This window comes from Semicossyphus pulcher, unplaced genomic scaffold (assembly GCF_022749685.1).
Source record: "Semicossyphus pulcher isolate SPU_LCO1_2020_fin unplaced genomic scaffold, fSemPul1.0.p SCAF_1, whole genome shotgun sequence".
Lineage (NCBI taxonomy): Eukaryota > Metazoa > Chordata > Actinopteri > Labriformes > Labridae > Semicossyphus > Semicossyphus pulcher.
The window spans coordinates 27,808,279-27,822,652 of NW_027211603.1; the positions used below are offsets into that span (position 1 = coordinate 27,808,279).

Here is a 14,374-nt window from a genome sequence, read left to right on the forward strand (position 1 = left end):
ATGCACGCTTTGGTAAACGCCTTCATGCGCTGCCTCTCCTTCCTCCTGCCTCCCTCCTGGCTTTGTGTCAGCTTTTGCTTGTGGGTTGGGAATGAGTGCGAAGAGACGCTGCCGCGGTCCAATCCCAGAGCTCGTTTCAAAAGCAGAAAGCCTCTTACATATGAGGAAGAAGCCGCGGTAGCAGCAGCAGCAGCATTAGAAGCCCGAGGAGGCTCCAGCCCGTCGGTCTCACCAGGTCCAGGCTGCGTCTCGCTGGCTGCTACAACCCCCGCTGCACCTCAGGGCCCTCATTCGGGTCGGATCTGGATCGGGGGTCTCTGGCGAGCCGTGGAGCGCGTCTTTGGAGCCCCCTTGGTCCTTCTCCGCCATCACTGGTGCCCTAAGAAGCGTCGAGCAGCTTTACGCACCCCGTATCCTGTCTGTGCCTTCGAGTCGAGCAAGATTAAAAGCTTCCAGGGAGGCGCTGCTGCTGCTGCTGCTACAACCGGGGAAGGGAAGGCAGCGGGCGGAGGAAGCACCTTGACTTATCCGGGGAACATGAGCGGGTCCGTGGGGATCCCCGATCCGAGCCCGACGGAGTGCGTCTCGGATGCGTCAGCGGATCAGGGCATCGATGAGGTAATCACCGTGGATCAGCACACGCAAGAGATGGGGACCGTGACGATAACAGTGGCCATTCAAGCGGCGGAGGACGAGGAGCCTGAAGAAGTGTCATCCAATAATATTGACTTCCTCGGAGGCAGCTGTAGTGAGGACGAGATCGGAAGACATGACAAATCAAGGTTTGAGTTTTGGCTACTTTTAATTCATTGTTTGAATAGAAAGTGATGCTTGTGATGGAAACGAACTAGGTAAACTATAGATATAAGTCAAAGTGTCATGAATTAGTTAAATAAATGTTTACCTGGCCTTGGTAGTCTTTTACTTTATACATTTGTCTAATTAGTTTTATTCTATAAATACATATTATACCGCCAAAACCCGACTGGGTTCAGGAAAAGTTTTGAGATTGAATGAAACGTGTTGCCCTTATTGAAACCATAGCACTCTTTCTGCTTCTATCTTAATACAATTCTGGCTCGTAACTTAACTTGGTGAACTGCCAGCGCACGAGCAGCGTGGGTACAGTTGAGTTATTTAGCACCACTGAAAGAATGCCAGTTGAGTAAAGAGACACTGTACAAATACAGCCCTAATCCTCACAGGTGTAGCCTCTCAAAATGACAACAAAAGCCAGTCAACAACAGCACAATGTGGCAGGAGGACAAAAGCTGCCCACAATTGTGAGTGTAAATCCAACCAGATAATAGCCTAATAATACTTGGAGGGTTTTTATTATCTCCTGCATGCAGGCAGGCAGACAGACGGGGAAGTGCTAAACCACCTGTGGGCAGCATCCGTGCTGTGAAGCAGACACCTGAGAGAGAGGGAGGGCCAGATAGAGGAAGGATGGCACCTTCACTTTAATCTAATTCCCCTGCGTCATGCGCTGCTATTTTTATCCTCCGGCCTATAAGTTGCTTTCTCGGAGTACGTGCGCAAAGAGTGAGTCAGAAAGGCCAAAGGGGAAAATAAATCGCTTTGTCCAAATGGAGCGTTTGCTAGTATGTCACACCTTATTGGTCCTCTGGCATAAAGAGAGTCTGCAACACCTGCGCAGCCGGTGCTTTGTGCTACTTTTCCACACAGGAGGTATTTTAAGATCAATTATAGTCTGATAGGAAGCATGTAAGGAAGTTATAGAGGTAAGGTATTCAGCTGTGAGTACACGTGGATGTTTCCCCCTAATATCCCTGCATCATTCATTCAGAGACTGGCAGTACCCAATAGTGACTTGTAAGTGAACTTCCTCACATCCTTGCTGTATTTTCTTTCATTCACACTTTTAAATGTGAATGAAACACATCTGTGTGTGTTGTCAGTGACGGTATTCTCCCCTAAAAGCTCAGTCTGTCTCTATCTGGAGTTCTGTGGAAGCTGTGGGCTCGTGCCAGCTGTGCGGTCAGCGTGCTGGAAAGCTGTTGACTGAGGGTGGGGGTGTGTGTGTGTGTGTGTGTGTGTGTGTGTGCTCGTGAGGGAGGGAGGAGGTGATGAGTCATCCACAAAATTTCATTCAGACCCTCTTTCTAATCTTCAGACTACCTGACTGTGCAGCGCCACAGCCTCTGCCAGGTGTCTGACAGAGATTAAATCGTGCCTGAAAGCCTCAGCTATGCAGTGTGGGCACCACTTTTTGTAGATTGTGTGAAGTTGACTTGTTGATCCACCATATTCTGTGTGGGAGGGAGAGCCTGTGACTCCGCGCCCTTCAGATGGAGAGGTCTTGGCAGGTTCAGGATTGGTGGGACACTGTGGTGTCGAGGTCTGGCACTGAGGCGTGGTGACTATGGCTGGAGACACCGCCTGTCAGCTGCTGCAAGGAGAATTGCAGAAGGAAATGGCAGAATGAGGATGTAGTCATGCCAAGAACTTGTAAGCCTCTGGCTTATTGTATTAATGAAAGTGAAATGTGTAACAGTTGTAATGTTGGCATTCTGCTGTTTCAGTGATGTACTAGAGAAGAGTCTCTGCTGACCACGATGAATGTTTTCTTCCCACACACAGCGGAGCCGGGACCAGCGGAGGGGAGCTGGAGGAGGAGAGCTGGCAGCCCCCGGATCCAGAGCTCATCCAGAAGCTGGTCACTCAGATCGAATACTACCTCTCCGATGAGAACCTGGAGCACGACGCCTTCCTGCTCAAACACGTCCGACGCAACAAACTCGGCTTCGTCAGCGTCAAGTTGCTCACTTCGTTCAAAAAGGTAACCACTGTCGAAAGGAAACAGTAGGAAATAGTTTGAAGTCCCTGTTATACCAGTAGATGTAGTGCTCTATAAGTAGGCGAAGTTTTAAAATTGGAACAATAGATAAATGGCCACAGAGACGTTTTTAATTCCCAGTAACAAAAGAGGCAGACAATTTCAGCTTTGAATGTTAATGCCTGTTTCTAGTGTCAACATGACACGTTGCTGGCCATGTAATAATATTACCGCACTGATTCCTAACAGCTGGTGCTGCTTTGGACTCATGCATGCAGATTTGTTGGGTTGTTTTTTTAAAATCTGTTTATGTGAAGTGTACCGAGCGCGCTCACACACTCGGCATTTATACAAACAAGGAGGCAAATATGAGATTGAGAACACTGAGGTGACGCATTTTGAACATGAGTACATTATACAGTGATACATTGTGTAATGCAGTCATGCAAGGATTTTTGAGTGCGTGAATTGTTAATGCCATCAGTACAAGTATTGATTTAGCTGAAGTAATTGTTTAGCCAATTCTCTTAACCAAAGCTGTATACGTCTCAGACGGACCTAATGGCTCTGAGATGGCCTCTTAAACCACTTAACATCTCACCCTGTAACACAAGCCTTGTCTCTCTGCAGGTGAAGCACTTGACTCGTGACTGGAGAACGACTGCTTACGCTCTGAGACACTCAAAGATCCTCGAGCTGAACGATGAGGGCCGTAAGGTGCGGCGTAAATCTGCAGTGCCAGTCTTTGCCAGTGAGTCGTTGCCTAGTCGCATGCTCCTGTTAAGTGACCTCCAGAGGTGGCCAGAGCTGGCTGCTCTCACTAAGGAAAACGGAGGTAGTGAAGGAGGAGCCACTCAGCAGGAGCAGTTGATGAAGCTGCTGCTGAAAGCGTTCGGAACGTACGGCGCCATCGCTTCTGTCAGAGTCCTGAAGCCCGGGAAGGACCTGCCGGCGGACCTGAAGAGGCTGAGCAGCCGCTACACTCAGCTCGGCACTGAGGAATGCGCCATCGTGGAGTTTGAGGAGGTGGAGGCTGCTGTTAAAGCCAACGAAGCTGTGGGGTACGAGGATGGAGGGACCAGTTCGCTGGGGTTGAGAGTCGTCCTGATTGGCACCAAGCCACCCAAGAAGAAAGTCGCCAAAGAACGACCACGCGAGGAGGGAGGGATGCGCAAAAGTCGCTCGCTCAACAGCAGAGTTCGAGAGCTTCAATACCACGGGGACGACTCCGCCTGCAGCTCCTCTGAGACTGAGAGCAACCCTACGTCCCCACGGCTGGCCAGGAAGTCTCAGTCCTGCAACAAGCTGAGCCCCACCACTGCAGGCATCAGCTTCCAGAACAATCACCTGAGTCCCGGTATATCCCCGCGAAACAGTCCCTGGTCCAGCCCCCGTGGCAGCCCCTGTCCTCAGCGCAAATCTCATTCCCACAAGTCTCCTTTAGCCAGCGAGGGCAGACTGAGCCCGGAGCCCGGCCGCCGCTGGGCAGACTACTCCTCGGACAGTAGCCTCACCCCTTCAGGGAGCCCGTGGGTCCAGCGGCGTAAGCAGGTGGCGTCTCAGGAGAGCAGCCCGGTCGGCAGCCCCATGCTGGGTAGAAAGATCCAGAACGCCGACGGCCTGCCGCCGGGCGTCACGAGGCTGCCCAGGGGTCCCGATGGAACCCGCGGCTTTCACTGTGTCACTGTCGGAGAGAGGGGAAAGACCGCTGCCACTCAGACTTGATATGTGGAGCGTCCTTATGCACCCCCCAGAAGAGTAGTGATAGATGGATATTGGAGCTGTACTTGGCCGTGTCGCTCAGCCCCCACCCAGCATTTGAGACTGTGTAGATATATTTTTGTTGAGTGCATCAGTTTTCAGTCTTTGTTATATTTTTATACGGCGTTTTCAGTTGCCATGGTAAAATTAGTGATTTACCAATGAAATTTGAGTGAATGTGAGTTGATATTGCTTTGAAATGGACCGTGTCATCTCCATCGCTGTCTAATCTTGTTCATCATAGAGCGGCTGGAGAGGGAGTGTGTCCTCTGTCTGTGTGTAAGAGCTCACAACATTGTCTGTCTGTGGATGGTGTGTAGATGTGTTTGTGGTGTATGTGTCAGAGGCACATGGACCTGATAGAGATATCACCATATGCCTTTTTCTGTGTTTGTCTACTGTGAGTTTTACATGCTGTTTAAACTGAGGCCATAATCGCTCCACTGCCATCAAGCTTAGACGGTCAAACTCGGACATGATGTTTTTTTAGTTTTTTATTTTTGCATTTTTTAATTTGAGTATTTTCAGTCAGCTTTGGCACTTTGTTGGGAGGGGTCTCTTGTGCCCTGTAAATGTTTATTTGTTCAGCAGATGTCTGCTTTATTTATTTTTTAGCTTTATTTCTTACATGGCATATCTGTGTCCATCAGTCTGCGCTCACAGAGAGGTTCGAGGGATCAGGTCAGGCAGGATGAATGCTCTCATGTTCTTGCCTTTACATCTGAGCTGGGGTATTTGTACAGTGCGATTCCTATTGTACAAATAAATCACTAAAAATGCAATTGGCCTGACTTTCTGTTTCCTTTTTTTATTTGTGACACATTTGAAGTTAGTCATACTGATCTAATCTTATTTTTTAATTTCAATATGTAACCAGGATTTAAGCGAGATATTGTTGCTGTGCCAACACTGTAGATGCTTTCCAGACTTGGAGAGCTGCGTTGGCAAACATTTTCCATTTTGAAATGGATAGCACAGATGGGAGGATGAGAATAGGGAGATGATGGATTAGAGTCCATATCAGCTCTCCGTCAGGAAGATAAAATTGACAAAACGGTGGAGCAGACCACTTGCACAAGCAATTTATTCTGATTGCTCATTTGATGTGTGTGGAAACGGTAATCACTACCCTTTGACTTTTTAGCATTTAGTGTTACAATTTTGAAAGTAATGGGTATTTTTGACTCTGTTCTAAAGGGAATATTACTGTTAAAATGTCTGAAAATGATCCACATTGAGTTCAAATATTCAACTGATTGCATAAGAATTCACTTCCTCAGATCAATATGGAGCAGATGCACCTCTTTCAACAGCAGCTTAAATTGTATGTGGATGGATCCGTCAGGTTTGCACATTTCAAAGTAGAGAAAAACTTCAAAGTAGAAATAATCTGTCAAAATTGCAAGTAAACTCCTACACACTTGCAGAAAATACATTTATTTGCTTGCAACGTTTTGTTGCCGGACCAGCAGGTGTTTGCGAGAGTTTCCTTGTAAGTTTGCACATTTGGACTCCACTCTCACAGCTCTGTCGAGTTGCATAGAAACTGAATGAACAGATCCTCAAATTGGTTTGAAATGTATGTTCTGAATTGGACATTGAATGCACCATGTTCCTTTGATCTCCGGGTTGTAGTCTTGCTGGAAAATAATCCCCCACAGTTTTCCTCCATGATTTGTCTGTATTTTGCTGCATTTATTTAAACCTTTCCTTTTATAAGCCTTCTAGTACCTGCTGCAGAAAAGCATCGACACAGCATGATGCCACCACCGCCTTCATGGCCTCATGCTGGGGACCGTGTGTGTCTGTAAATGTGCTCCTTAGGACAGTATTTGAGAGAGATTCAGTCTTACAATAAAATAAATTGTCCTCCTTAGACTGGTACTTTACAACAGCTTTATTGCAGGTTTGTCTCGTTGGTTCCTTTTTGCCATTAGAATTAACTAACTAGCTGTTACACTTTTCAGATAACGGGTGCATTGGTTTTAATCACTTGTGATTTCTTAAAACAAACAGGTGTTCTTAATTCCATTAATTATGTGCCAATAAAACATTGCCTGCAGTAGTGTTGGTTTGTAAGTCTTACAAAGGGGTGTGAGCAATTACGCAATCAATCGTTTTTTGTTCTTTATTTGGATCGTATTGTCGAGCTTTGTTTTCACTTTGCTGTGAAAATTATCCTCTCCACTGATTAGTGAAAAAAAAAATTAATAAATACTCCATTGTGATTCGATGTTGCATAACGAAAGTAAATGAAAAAAGTCCAAGGGAGGTGAATGCTTTTGTAGGCCAGTAATTTCTGTCGTGTCCTTTGATGGTTTCTCCTAAGCAACGGTTCAAATCAGGGAGAAAGGAGCACAAACACACAGCTGGGTGTTTGTGGAGTGGTTAGACGGTTGAATTGTGGTTACAGCGTTCTGTTTGCCCACTTTAATTTGGAGATGTTATATCCTGTAGGAGTGAGCATAATGCGAGGACTCAATTTGTCAGGCAGCGCTGAAAAATAGAGGGTCAGAAATTCAGAGCTGCAAAAGGGACTGTAAGTGGGATTGCATAAGAGACGGATGAATAAACTTTTGTTCTCCTTTTTTAATGATCAACAATTCAGAATCAGGAAGTCGTGACACCATCTGTCTTTGACGGACAATATTTTGTCTGAACTCACAATGACTGTTCATTCTGACGGTGTGAATAATGGCTAATGGGATAACTACCACAGAATTCAACTATTACTCTAATAACATTAAGTTATCTATAATTAGAATTAAAGACGTTTTTTAAACTCACATCTATTATGTCTCTTTATGGAAAAATCATAAAGATAGATAATAGATGGACCAAATACCCCTCTGGTAATTATTTGTAATGGGGCAGTAGCCATTATTGTATGAATAAAAAGTTATTTAGTGCAGTAATTTACTCCAGACTTGATTTATAAGATATAATTTGTAGGATTCAGAGAGCGGGTGACATTTATCAGACGTTCCAGCTTTTGTGTTTGAGCCAGCTTTCACAGAAGTTGGTTTATATCCTGTCATTACTGACCACTAAAGTCATCTACCATCATATTATTAATCATACAGGGCTTTAAATGCATGTACTATACAAACAGTCATGATTTACATGCATATATATGCAAATGTCTGTAAAAAACACCATTTGATAGGCTTATATGTTAAACATGTTAATAGAGGTTTGCAGTGCAGGTGAGCTGATTCATGCCGACTCATGACCACACAGCAAGTCCAACTGAAGTCATGCTGGAGCCGTCAATAACAACAATCATAGGGAGAAGCTTGTGACAGCCTTTTGTCATTTCTTTAAAGTACAGGTTGCAAAAGGTGAAATAAAAGGCTTGTTGCAGGATGTAGGTGAGCAGTTCAGCCTCCTCCTCAGCTCAGAGCGTGTGACAAACACTTGCATCAGGCAGTGGGAGGGAGCTGAAGTGGCAGTGAGTGGGCGGTGTCAAATTTGAGGAACTAGAATTAGGGTGGAGTAAATTTACAAGAGTCTCCGCAAAGCAGCCAATTGGAAAAGTCGACACAAAGATGAAAACTTGAAAGGAAATGCCTTTTTTTTACCCCTTACATTATGTAACATAGGGACAGATTCTGTACATGAATGGATAATCGTATATTATAAGATTAATATGTATTACTGGTTCATGTCAGTCTTTGTGCATTGCTCAAAAGCCCTTACAAGAAGGCAGTGCTCCTCAGCCACTACTTTGACCCCCTCCATCTGTCACATGCCTGCAGGTAACATGGGCTTCTGACACCACTCATTAAGTTTAATGTGAGAAAAAGCACAGACATCTGTGAGGATGACCTGGCTAATAATAGAGCTCTGAATTCCTATCAGAGGCTGCAAGAAGAACAGTGTTCATGCAGAAGGTTTGAGCTCCTTGAATAAAGAAACTGTCCTGATTAAGTTGCCTTTAGTGATGATACTGAAAAATAGAGCTTCAAAAGGAGAAAATAAGCAGCATTAGTATGAATGTAGGACATAAGATAAACATATATATTTTACAATTTTATTTACATAACTTAAAAAATGTCATTTACAGTGTTCCAAAAAATAAAAATGACTTGACGCTGAAAACACAAAACATATTTACATGTAGTGAGAGGTGAGCGCATTAGTGCCACAGTCTCACCGTGTGAGTGCACGGAATCTTTTTACAATGTGAAGAATGATGATGAGTGTGAAAGAAAACACCAGTTGAATGCAAAGGATATTTCCCATACCTCAAACACAGGAAACCACAAGTAAAAGCAGTTTGCTAGTGCAACACATTGGGAGTGTTTTGATGTTTATCACAAACAAACATGTTATCATCTAAAAATCATTTGTGCGTTTTCAAAAAGTAGACAACAGTAAGTGATGACAGAAATTATCTTTCCTTTCCTGCACTTCTTCCCGGTTCTTCTCTGCCAGTGCCAACACATACAGTAGCTCTTATGTCTTTGTATGAACTTTATAGAATAATTTAATTTATCCAACCCTTAATAAGGCCTAACAGTTGTGACTGCACTGCTGATTCATTGAAGGGGCAAAAAATATATGTACATGTCAAATAACTGTTGAATTAATTCACAAGAACAACGCTCTGCTGTCAGTAAGAACACCTGGACATATTCCCTTCTGCATATTCATGCTTTCCCTCAGGACACTGATATAACCTTTCAGCAGGTCTATTGTGTACAGTGTCACCATAAAAAGCTCTGTAGTCATGGTTACCATCTGACCCCCAATGATGCATTTACCTTGCAATCAGGGAGGAGCGACACACACGGCTCCTAGGTGACAGGATGTCTGTGAAAGCGCCGCTCCACAGGAAACCAAACCTATCTATATATCAGCATGACGCAGTCTAACCAGCAGTTAAGTCAAACCGATCAGATCGACTTAATTACTGGTTTTGCACAGCTCAATCTGCCGAATCTCAACAGGAGACGGGCGCAGAATGATTGGGATCGATCTGATGATTGTGTGGGTAGAGTCAGTGTTGGTGAAACGAGGAAAACACTTCCTGCCTGTTAGCAGATGGGATGAGGACGTGTTGCACAGCGAGCTTGGGCAGGCATACGTGCTAAGAACACAGCATCTCAGATCTTCAATCTTTGAGAGAGAAGCGATGGGAAGCGGAAGAGAGCACAAACCACTGAGCTACGTCTCTGGAGCTTTGCTTCAGATGTACAGAGAACCGTCAGCGGGTCCCACATAACCAACCCCAATCAGGAGAACATCTATCAGAGTCCAAATACCCAGGCCTCCAAAGCTGAACAGTTTGCCCAGACCCTCTCTCCACTGGCCCAGATAAAACCGATCAGCCCCAAAGCCTCCGAGGGTAATGCTACAGAGAGACATGAGAGAAAATGCAAATGAGACAAAGTCAAAGTTAATTTCGTGCTGTTAGTTTATTTTAAAAAGATTCTTTTAGGGAGTTTCAAGCATTAAAAGTCAGTTAAACTCCTGTGAAACTAGTGTTAGCCTCACCTCAGTGCTAATGCAGTTGACCATTTGTATCCACCGGTCCAGTTACAGTATAAACGTTTCTGAAAACGTCTTTTACCTACAGGAGTAAAAAGACATTTAGTAGACATAGAAAGCAATCCAGGTGTTTAAACAGAAATTAAACACAGTTAAACCCTAACTAACATATTTACAATGTATGTAGAAAACATTTTATTACCATGACACTTGTTTTAATGTGTGTTACCAGATTGTATAAAAATGTACCTTGTAATGTCAAGTTTCACAATGGACTAAATACTTTCTTAAGCCACTTTCCCACTGGTCAGAAAACCCACCAACACCCACTAACATCTGACTTCTTTGCTTAGTGGGAAAGTCTACAATCTGCATTCAGACCCGGTCAAATGACTCTGCAGTAGATCCGGGTAACTGTCGCCTCGGCTCCGATTGGCATTGATGGGAACACAAAACCCGTGTCGACACGCTAATCTCTGCCCCCTCTCCGGTGCGATGCTATGCTCCGTCAGTAACTTCTGCGACTCCTTGTTTTCTCAGTGACAAATTCCGCCCATCTTTGTCCAAGCAGCGCTCGAACAACGTTCCAAATTTGTCGGCGCTAAGTTTGATAAACAGACTGAATGAGTTATAGATACAATAAAGACCTGACCACCGTAACATCTTCACTGTTTACTAACTCTGTTTCAGGCGCGTTTGTGACGTCAGACGGTGACGCAGCAGAAAAGAGACTGAAAGGAATATACTCCACTGACAAAACCGGCGTCAATCCGCTAAATTTAGGTGGGAAAGGGGTATACTTCAATGGCAATAGGAACAGAGACAATCGGCATCTATAAGCAGGTCTTCCTGGGTCTGAAAAACCTGTGTCAACACGCTAAATTTAGGTGGGAAAGGGTTTATTAGTTTACTTAACTTCTAAAGTTTCCATTTAAGACTATTCATTAAGCTGCTGTGAGCATCTTTTATCAAAATATAAAGAAGTTATTATCAAAAAATACAGAAGTCTTTTACACCAAGTGTGCCAGTCACGGTGTATGTCCATCATGACTGGCTGACTGGTAAGAACTGGTTAACAATCTAAAAATACTACTTTAGATTCGGTTCAAATACTGTTGTCAAATTGACAGTTACAGCAAGTACAATGTCGTATAGATTTTAAAAATCATAGGTCTCTATTTAATTTATCTGTTTTGACTTACACCTGGTTGACCTTAAGAGCGCATGAGTAAGCGTGTAGGATGCAAAGCTAATAGTCTGCCAAGTCCTGAGGATGTCGACTGAAAACCGTATGTGCATAATTACCAGTACTCTAGATTATTATTTTTAGATTCCACATTAAATATTACAGTGATTCTACAGCTAAATATGAATTCAGAATGTTTTTCTTTAGAATTATTTTTCATAAATGCGTTGTTCTCTTTGAAAAACTGCTAATTGTCACATTAATTATTACCCAACGGGCTGCCTTTCCCAGCATAGAAAACTTGGCACTCGGCAACATTTGTTTTTCTCGGTTGTAAAACTCTCCCTTTCCAAAACATCTATGTCTACATGCCTGACCGAGACACAGAAACCCCACTGACAGTAAAGAAACCATGCAAGTTTAACGGCAGGGCCTTGACCATACCTAAACAATGTACATGGTCCAACACGTCGCAGGTGGCGTTATAGCGCTTGCGTGGGCAGGACACTGTCATACAGTTGGTGGAGTTAGAGCAGCGGTACTGGGACTCATCCAGCTGCCAGCAGAACTGACAGCTGATGGAGAGAGAGAAGTTGGTTTGCTGCTGTCCCGACTCTCCCTGAAAGCAAAAAAACACCAGGTCAGGTATTAAAAAGCCATTCCATAATTAAAGTACAAAAGTTGATTTGTAAAATGACTAATTCAATTGAAACAAACAATTAATTGTCAAACTGACTTGTGTTAATAACATTTAAATGGCATCCACTGTCATGGCCACTATAAAAATACAACATGACCATTTATCAATAAGCTAAACATGGTGTAGACTTCAATGTATAATATCCACCCTAAATGTTTTTTTAAAGCAGAATAGAATATCACAAGATAAAAGGCTACTTACTATACAGTGAACTCCTTTTTTGGGTTTACAGGTGAAGGAGGCTGGTTTCCTGTAGGTGCAGTTGTGTTGGTAATTGCACTGAATGCAATCAGCTGGCAGGCGACTACACAAACCCCCGCTGGGACACTTGGACGTGTAGCTCTCTTCATCTGAAGGAGACACTGCAAACATAATACATAAGGTTAGGGAGTTTTCTAGTCTTAGGTATAATAATCAATGTAATGTTACAAAACGTAAGATGACTAAATCATGCCAAATCGGGGAAAAAAGGCTGTTGGAGGTAAATTACTGGCCAGCAAAGGAATATGTTGTTGCTCTGTTGAAAAGTAATTTACTGTTAAAAGCTGAGACAACACAAGAGCAATATTTTTCATTATAAAAAGTTTAGTAGAGTATTAAAAGAAAGATTTAAGTCAGATTAGGCTAAAACAGCCTTTGTTTACATTTTCCACAGAGAAAATTCATGGTGAATGATATGTTCGACTGTTGAAAGACAGCAGACAGATTTTTTTCCATAAAATAAAAGAAACGCATGTACAGGACAAGATCAGGAGAGAGATAGGATGTACCACATGGGTCACTAAGACCGAAACAAACTAAAGTTCCTCGCAGTAGCTTTATGTTTAAGAAAAAGAACTATATCACTCCTGTATTAAATTGCAGGGGAGACATATCCACAGTACTGGTGTAGATATTAACAGAGTTAGGTAAAAATCCCAGACTATAAATAATTATCTCTTGAATACTACTCTTTATAGTGTTGTATTTCTTTTTAGTTATGGTGCAACAAAAACAATCTCAAACTGGGTCTGTTTGATGCATGTTTCTCCAGTGTAAAACAAGCCCTAGCATCAGGTAACAGGGAGTGTGAATAATTATTGACTGATGCGTTTACCTGACGCTGCGGCAGGGACCACCGGGCTGGTGATGACAGGTCCATGCTGGGCATCTCTGGTGTAGTGGGGTTCCTGGCCAATATGAGGAGAGCTCAGGTACCCTGACATGCAACAATACAATAGAAGATACAAAAGACCCAAGTTCAACTCACTCATCTGCTGTGCCTTGGTTATAGATCATATTACACCCACAACACATATTGTTTTGGAAGTGAAATTAAACGTTTGGTAATGACAACAAACGCTAAACTAAATGCTGCATTTTGATGTGATGAGTGAGACTCGACTGTTCAATGGGGAAATATGAACTGTACAGGTGTTAATAATTAAACATGAATTGCATTTATTGATAAAATATCTGAGCTGGCTATTACAATGCCTTTCACATTACTTAACCGCCTGGCTCGTGACACTTCTTGAGACACTAAATGGGACGTTTAAATAAAAATTCTCAGATACTGTGAATTAAATAGTAGATAAACGGTGGTTCAATCAGCGCATCTCACTGTTTTTACGGCTACATCATAGACTATAGTGGATACATAGCTAGGTGCACTAATGTTAGCTCAACAGCTAACCAGTTCATGCTAACTCTGGGAGGAAGCTAACGTTCATACGATAACGACAAATATAAGCTGGTCGTATACGCGAGCCAAGCGAGCTTAAACCCCGTATACATACCGTTAACACATTGTAAGACCAAGTCCATAAACAAAACGATGACAATTCCGTAGGTTTTGAAGCACCGTCCTCGGTCCGGTCTCCATGTCTGACAGTTAGCGGCCATTGTTGCAGTAACCCAAAGCTGCGTTCAGGTCATGTAGGAAAAGCGGTCGTTAGTGATGCTATGCAAGTCTGAGGCAATGACTGTATGTACACCAAGCAATTGGTTAATTGACATATTTTGGTATAGACCTTTAAAAAAAAAAGAGAATACAATAAAAATCCACGTCTTAATATTTACAGTAGCTTAATATTTATAATAATAACTGCTTTGTTTTGACCACACATCTCAAATGCAATTTCCCCCCTTGAGTAATTTAAACATATCGTTCATTACATCTATAATTACACGTGGCTGAAACAAAATAAAAGAAGTGCTTGCAACACAGTGCACGTTTGACAATAGGATGACTAAATATATTGAAAAGGCTTTATGTCCCATGAATGTGAACGCAGCATCACACGCAGAACTTCCTAGTGCGTTGCCACGCCCATCGCGTTCTGCCCACAAAAACCTTGATATATATACAATATATTCTGTCCACATTTTACAAGTTTTACAAGTCTTTTATTGCGGTATCTTTTCTGGTCGGAGTTTAGCATTTGATTTCATG

General features: G+C 43.1%; 2 protein-coding genes across 2 annotated transcripts; one reads left to right on the forward strand and one right to left on the reverse strand.

The window, feature by feature from the left end:
- On the forward strand, positions 1-5,332 carry larp6a (La ribonucleoprotein 6, translational regulator a). Its single transcript, XM_069658579.1, has 3 exons — positions 1-782; positions 2,605-2,803; positions 3,431-5,332. The coding sequence occupies exons 1-3, from the start codon at positions 1-3 to the stop codon at positions 4,523-4,525; spliced, it is 2,076 nt and encodes a 691-aa protein (XP_069514680.1). The 3' UTR covers positions 4,526-5,332.
- A 3,266-nt stretch (positions 5,333-8,598) lies between these two features.
- On the reverse strand, positions 8,599-13,824 carry tm2d3 (TM2 domain containing 3). Its single transcript, XM_069660453.1, has 6 exons — positions 13,719-13,824; positions 13,037-13,138; positions 12,142-12,302; positions 11,685-11,859; positions 10,061-10,136; positions 8,599-9,917 (listed from the first exon to the last, which is right to left on the reverse strand). The coding sequence occupies exons 1-6, from the start codon at positions 13,822-13,824 to the stop codon at positions 9,752-9,754; spliced, it is 786 nt and encodes a 261-aa protein (XP_069516554.1). The 3' UTR covers positions 8,599-9,751.
- Positions 13,825-14,374: the final 550 nt, after the last annotated feature.

What these genes read in the sequence shown, in the direction of transcription:
- larp6a (XM_069658579.1), top strand. Translation starts at nt 1, where the DNA reads ATGCACGCTTTGGTAAACGCCTTCATGCGCTGCCTCTCCTTCCTCCTG. An exon ending in GGAAGACATGACAAATCAAG is followed by an intron (nt 783 to 2,604) that starts GTTTGAGTTTTG and finishes TCCCACACACAG; the next exon opens with CGGAGCCGGGACCAGCGGAG. An exon ending in TGCTCACTTCGTTCAAAAAG is followed by an intron (nt 2,804 to 3,430) that starts GTAACCACTGTC and finishes GTCTCTCTGCAG; the next exon opens with GTGAAGCACTTGACTCGTGA.
- tm2d3 (XM_069660453.1), bottom strand. Translation starts at nt 13,824, where the DNA reads ATGGCCGCTAACTGTCAGACATGGAGACCGGACCGAGGACGGTGCTTC. An exon ending in GGTCTTACAATGTGTTAACG is followed by an intron (nt 13,139 to 13,718) that starts GTATGTATACGG and finishes GTTGCATGTCAG; the next exon opens with GGTACCTGAGCTCTCCTCAT. An exon ending in AAAAAGGAGTTCACTGTATA is followed by an intron (nt 11,860 to 12,141) that starts GTAAGTAGCCTT and finishes TTTTGCTTTCAG; the next exon opens with GGAGAGTCGGGACAGCAGCA.